This window comes from Cupressus sempervirens, chromosome 7, assembly GCF_028749045.1.
Source record: "Cupressus sempervirens isolate cs-2001-9-10 chromosome 7, ASM2874904v1, whole genome shotgun sequence".
Taxonomy (NCBI): Eukaryota; Viridiplantae; Streptophyta; class Pinopsida; order Cupressales; family Cupressaceae; genus Cupressus; species Cupressus sempervirens.
Window position 1 is genome coordinate 902,875,054 of NC_143124.1, and position 6,626 is coordinate 902,881,679.

The following is a 6,626-nucleotide window of genomic DNA, read 5'->3' on the forward strand; positions in this document are numbered from 1 at the left end:
TATAAAGATGTAAAAGAGTAAATACTTGAACATCGGATGGAATTGGAACATCGAACCTTGAACATAAATAGTCAAATCAGCAAATAGTCAACATCGGGACGTCCTCATCCTCAGCGGAGGTGGCAGAATCTGGTTGCACCACTAGGGACGAGGGGACAAAGTCCCCAAGTCTTCGATGTGTCCAAGTCTCTGAGACATGGGGCAAAAAGGGGGGGGATGCATCTCCGTGTTACTATGTGTATTATGTGATCGTTGTTGTTTATTCTCGGATTGTTGTTGTATATATTGGTATGCTCTGTTTTCCCTCTTGCTTTGTTATTTGCTCTGCTATTTTTCTAACAATATTCACTATGCTAAATAGTGCATCAAAATCTTATTCTTGACATCAAATTCATTCTAAGTAACCGATTTTGGTCCTGATGCTGCTAAAAGTGCAGGATTTTGATGCACAAATTTTTATTTTGGGAATTTTTTGGATGCGTTTGGGTGCATATATATATATATATATCTTAAGAAAATATATATATATAACATATATACTATAATTTATATATGCAAAGAAAAGCAAAACATATACAAAAATAAACCATTCCATAGCATGATACTTCACCATTGATAGTTCAACCTCAAACTTCACAAACATGTAGTGCAAATATACAAATTGAAATAAAAAGGAGAAAAAAAGGAATTAAACACATGCAAAACAGTCACTTAAGTGACTTAGGTCGTCCAAAAGGCCTTTATATGCGCAGGTGTCATCCGGATGTGCCCGGATGCTTTTAGGGTGCTCCCAGGAAGCACATCCTAGGACTATGGGTGCTCTCTAGATGCTCTTCAGTGCATCCCAAGAGCACCCAATGTCCCAAAATGCGATTCCTAGGCGCACCCATGTAGAACCAGGATGCATCCATGCACACCAGCACCAGCACCCAGCAAAAACCAGAGAGCACCGGTATCTAAGAATTCATCAGTAAGTGAGCCTTGCCTTAACCATAGGTTGGGGCATTTCCCTCTAATATTAGGGGTAATAGTTTGGATAGCCAGCCTCCTTAACAAACTATTCAGCAACTGTGCTTGGAATCTAGGCACATTAAAATGCATAGCTTAACACTTAAACCAGGTTCTTCACACTCAAAATTAAAATCTTAGCCACCAAAGACACCGGAGACTATTAGTCTATTTTTAAAAATCATTCTAAAAAATTTCAACATCCAAACGCTTTTAGTCTGATCAAGTTTAGACTTGAGAATATAGCAAGGCAATAATAGCCTGAAAGTTGGGTTATAGTAGCATGCAGATCAGAGCATAGTAAAATTGAAATTTATGTCTTCACTACCAATGTTTATAAACTCATCATATTGGTTGTATATGCAAGTCAAGTCACCCAATCTTTAGTTTCCCAAAACCAGAAATGCAGAACTGAATAGACTTAGTTTTCTATAACTAGCAGTGTGGAAACATGATATATTTGGTTAAAAATGCCAAATTGAAGAATAAAAAATCCTGCTAAAATAAGCTTACAATGTCCAGACATAGCAATCCACTCAAGTGTAGAGTTCATTAATTCTACATAAAAGAGAAGAAAGAAAGAAATTTTATTGATCTCCACAAAAGCCAAAAATAGGTCAATGCAACTCAAAATTATAACAAAAATAGTAGGGAAGAAATAGGGCACAGAGGCCTTAGGTATGTAAGTAATAAGCGCAAAAATACGAAAGTGAAAGCAAACGTACAGAGCAATCAAAGGCAAACCAAAACTATTTAAAATCCATGAACCACAATATCTAAGTAAAGTTAAGCAAGGGAAGGACACCCAATGAAGCACATAATTGAATAAGATCAAAACGTGTGGCCAATGATTTAAAATAATGTTGTCATATGTTTGCAACTTTGCGGCATGCTTTGGGTCAAAATAACCAAAGGCATCATTGCTGACCAAATGGAAATAAATGATGAAAGAGCTGATAATGTCTAAAACATAATTATCAGCAGTAAAGGGGCCCAGACATACAATCCTACAAGGAAACAATACACTCCCCTAGAACCCAGCAGCAGAGAAGAGACTAGTACAATGTACATCCAGATTTTACTGTATTATTCAACTGATTTGTGCACACCTGCCTGCCTTAACTCTAAGTGCATTAAATATCAAAGTTGAATAAAATTTCTGATAAAAACTGTAGTCTGAAGGGTTTCTGTTCTATTAAAATTCATCTAGAAATGCAGCAAGCCATATAATCAGCAGCAAAAAAACATGATAGAGCTTCAAATGGGGTCATCATCAAGTGAATCTCTCCTGCCTAGCACCGGAGAAGGCCTAACTGGTTTGTGAAACAAGAAACAATCAGCTTCTAAAATTCGGTTTAACAATATTATCTGCACTTTCCATCTTGCACTTCCCATTACTTTTAACTAAAGTTTAATTCAGCATAGCCAGCAGGACAAGGTGGGATAAGCCAGAATGATAGTAAAGACTCGCATATGTGCATGCTGTGAATTTAAAATGATTCTTGTTATCAAAAATAAGACTTACAAAGCAGTCATGTTGGACTTTATTGTGAATCCAGGCATCTAGTATTCAAGTTCAGTTCAAGTCAAATTTAAAAAATGACTAGTTGCTCATAATTTATGATCATGAGCAATTCTTAGACAACACAAACTAAAATTGAGATTTAGTTTTGCCATAATCAGCAGTGCTGCTACAAGTTGTAATCCATTCCAGCTTTAGCATAAATAATTGGAAAGTACTAAGTCCTGACTACTGAAATTCACTGACAGGATACCAAATTAAAAAACAATTTCTTCCAGAGCCTAGCTTTTGATAACCAGACATTACATTTAACTCAACAATCAGAGACCTAGCATCTCAAAATGGAAAACTTGAGCATAAATAAGTAATAATAAAGAAACAGCAATTAAGCTAGACTGTGAACACCATGATAACATAGTCAGTTGTGGACAGGAGTTTAGGGATGCAAAAAATAAAACACCCTTTCAATGCAGGGTACAGTAATAAATACAATATAATATGTAAATAGGTTTGCCAGAGGATATGGGCTTGAGGACAGGCAGAATGTTCGGAACCTTGAGTTTTGTAATCACCATGTATAATCATAATTAATATAACTAGTTTGGCTTAAAATACTGCTTAATGAGCAATGATAGGCAAATTATATTTCCATAAAATGACATAGCATTCTATTTGATAATCAGAACCCCACTGACTCAACAAGACAAAGCCTCAGGATGAATAAATGAAATAATAAGTAAATAATTTAGTTAAAATGTAATAAGAATAAGCAAAATAGATAATCTAGAATAACATGCTTAAAAGAACAGAAGAAATTGTTTTCTAAAATTCCATAGCAATACAAAGCATTCCACTCATTAATCAGAGACCTATTAACTCATAAGGGCAAACTGATAACAAATCCAAAATCCAAAAATGACATATAACAATCCAGCATGGTAGATTGAGTGGCAAAGTCGTAGCCTGTAATCCAGAAATATCGAAGTGCATGTAACCCTGATGAAGGGTCCATTTTACACTCATTCACCCATTATAAATTTCAACATAAAGATTTTGTATTGAGTGGCAAAGTCGTAGCCTGTAATCCAGAAATATCGAAGTGCATGTAACCCTGATGAAGGGTCCATTTTACACTCATTCACCCATTATAAATTTCAACATAAAGGTTTTGTTCGTTTACTTCAATTGCATAATTGCTAAACAATAAACAAAATAACTTGCTATAACGAGCTACACCGTTCGTCCCAACAATCAAAGCCTAACTAACTAACTCGGCAGCACAACGCAGCAAGGCTGAGTGATTGAACAATTCTCTGTAATCAAAGCCTGACTACGAAACTCAGAAGCACAAGATACAACTATAATGAAGTCCTCATCAAAATCTCAAAACAAAGCCAAAACGAAACGCTTTAATATCTTCAGCTGAAGAAAATAAAAGCCAAACACAAATTTAATCTCAACTCACCCGTGATCGGTATTAATGACGTCACAGATTTCAAGGTTCATGGTCCAATCAGGGGTAAGGAGCAGGTCACTGGTGGCCTTATCTACAAGGACCGCCGCCGATCCCATCCTTCCTGTCTCTGCTCACTTCTACACCCTTCTCCCTCCTGACAGCATCAAGAAATCAAACCACAAAAATAACTCAAATTCAGCTCCAGAGACCACCAAATTCCATTCCTTTCAAGCCCAATACTCATTGCGTACAAGTCTTTGCGCTGGAAGTAAAGTTTAATCCGGCCGTTGAATACATGGCAAAGTGCTTTTGGCGGAATCGAAAAATGTTAATTTAAAGGCAAGGATAAGTTGGGATTTTTACCAAACCCTGGGATAAAGAAAGCTTGCAGCAAGCGCCTTCAATTATAGCGGTTATCGAGCATCGTGTTGGACTGCCCTTTTTCTTCCTAGCTTGCAGCGGAGGGGTTTGATCATCATTATTGTTGTTTATTCTTCTGCTTCTACTTCTACTACTACTCCTGGTGACTACAATTCGCAGAATTTTTTACGGAGCCGCCCTCGTTGGCGAACCGACCGGCGCAGGGAGTCAACCAACGAGGGGTCAAGACACCTGTCGGGCTGACCCTAGGAACGTCCGCTACGACTGGACCAGAGTATGCCGCCATCCAAGAAGAGAAACCTGTTCACGCATATTGTTCTGCACTGTTGTGCCACGTCATCTCGCCCGTCCGCATGCATTCTGCACTGTTGTGCCACGTCATCTCTCCCGCATATTCTGTTTATCGTAGGCCACGTCATCTCGCCCGCTTTTCTTTTCCGTTAATTTTGCTTTTTGTTTTTTTAACGCTTCGGAATTGCTGGCCACCAATTGGGTGATGTATTCTGTCTTTAAATTATTATTTATTTAAAATACCGACCGAGTTGTTAAAATTGTTCTGGTTTTTGTCACACTTCGAGATTAGGGATAGGGAAAAATCTATCTAGGGAACCTCGCCTCCAAATTAAAATTTCTATATTTATCTTAAGGATATTTCTTGGTTTATTTTTTATTATTATTATTAAGATTGCCATCCGTGAAAGTCTCTTTCAAGATATGCGAGTTGTATCTATATCTTATATTGTGAGATACAATGAAGGTTATGGGATTTAAAAGAAGAATTATCTAAATATTATATCGGAAGACTAGAATGAAGAATTTAATATAATATTACTAGAAAAAACAAGAGCTCTAGAGAGTTTTAGTCCTGTCTTATGGAAGGAAAGATGAATGTAAAGATTGTAAGGTAAAATATAATTCAAATTTAATAACATAACATATATTAAAATTGGATAGTAGATTGTATCATTGCAAGAATTTTTTTTCCTATATTATTGAATGCTACAACAATATATAAATTTTGCTTAGATATCACCTAGAGTAGAAAATTGACTTAGAAATTGTGGAACTAAAGAGTTTAGATCAAGAGGTGTCACATGGAAGGAAGGAAGTTGTTCAACAACTTGTATAGAAGACAAGTATAAATTGTAAAGAAAATCAAATTAATTTTATCATTTATCTAGTTTGCAGTGAGAGAGGCTCCAAAGTGGACCACATGCTATCCATCTAGACTTCAATTATAAGGAAAGCATGCCATGTTTCTAAGATTCTAAACTATGTATAGTCTAATCTATAGACTCCAGTACAAGATAAACATATTAGCAATATAATGCAATAAATAATATCATCTTTCCATATCATAAAAAAAATTATCACTAACTTCCTAGACACTTGTTTATATTTCCATATCTCATTCTCCAAGATTTTGATTTTAAGCTTTCCACATATTTAACTGTAATTCTCTTAGTAAGTGTATGACTTTATGTATAGTAGAGTTAGGTGTGTTGCATAAAAATGTAACAACGGAATAAACACTAAGCAACTAATGCCTATTCCTACATGTTCATGCAAACCTCAAATATGAAAGACAACATGTAAATAGTGAAGACATGACATCAAAATAGCTTAATCTACTCAAAATAGCACTAATGCAAACCTCACAAAATCACCAAGTAGTTGATGATTCCATGTTGTGGGATGTGGTTGCTCACAAATCCTGCAACATAACAATGGGCTAGATAGTGCTCTGTGAAATGAGGAGAGAGCTCTTCTTTTATATGAAAATGAACGATTGAGATTCAATGCAAGATGAAGGGCTAGGATCTCTCAGGATCAATGAGGTGTCTATGAGGTGGAGGCCAAGTAGACTCCATGTGGATTAGGGTTTTTGGCCATTCAAAGAGGGGAAGATGCTCATAGATGTGTGAGCAATCTTTGATGTGATAGGTCAATGACAAGTGTAAGAGATGTGAGAAGCATAGCTTCTCACACATGTGTGAGACACCTTGACTCTCATGTGAGGGGGGACAAACATGTAAGAGGTGTGGAAGGCATGAGGGGTGTGGAAAGTGTGAGTGTCCTCACACATGTGTGAGCACACACTTAGGATTAAAAGGGGATTAGCAAGGTGATTAGGAAAAGTAAGCAGGTTTAGGAAGTGGGTAAGCTTAGAAGGATGGGTTAGCTTAGCAAAGTGAGGTCGGGTGAGGGTTAAAGTTAGGAGCCATGTGCTCAAATAGGATTAAATTTAATATTTAATTC

The 6,626-nt window shown here is 36.6% G+C and overlaps 1 protein-coding gene across 2 annotated transcripts in view; it reads right to left on the reverse strand.

Moving 5' to 3' along the window:
- The window catches only part of LOC149550423 (TOM1-like protein 6), an 81,545-nt gene extending 77,037 nt beyond the window's left edge, over positions 1–4,508 (reverse strand). The window contains exons 1-2 of one of the 2 annotated variants that reach the window (XM_089793453.1): positions 4,350–4,508; positions 3,996–4,140 (exon numbers count right to left, since the gene is read on the reverse strand). In XM_089793453.1, coding sequence (XP_089649579.1) covers positions 3,996–4,102 — 107 coding nt within the window. In that variant the 5' untranslated portion in view covers positions 4,103–4,140; positions 4,350–4,508. Of the gene's footprint in view, positions 1–3,995; positions 4,249–4,349 lie in introns of both variants that reach the window. The other variant, XM_089793454.1, reaches the window with a different exon arrangement.
- Between the last annotated feature and the right edge of the window lie 2,118 nt (positions 4,509–6,626).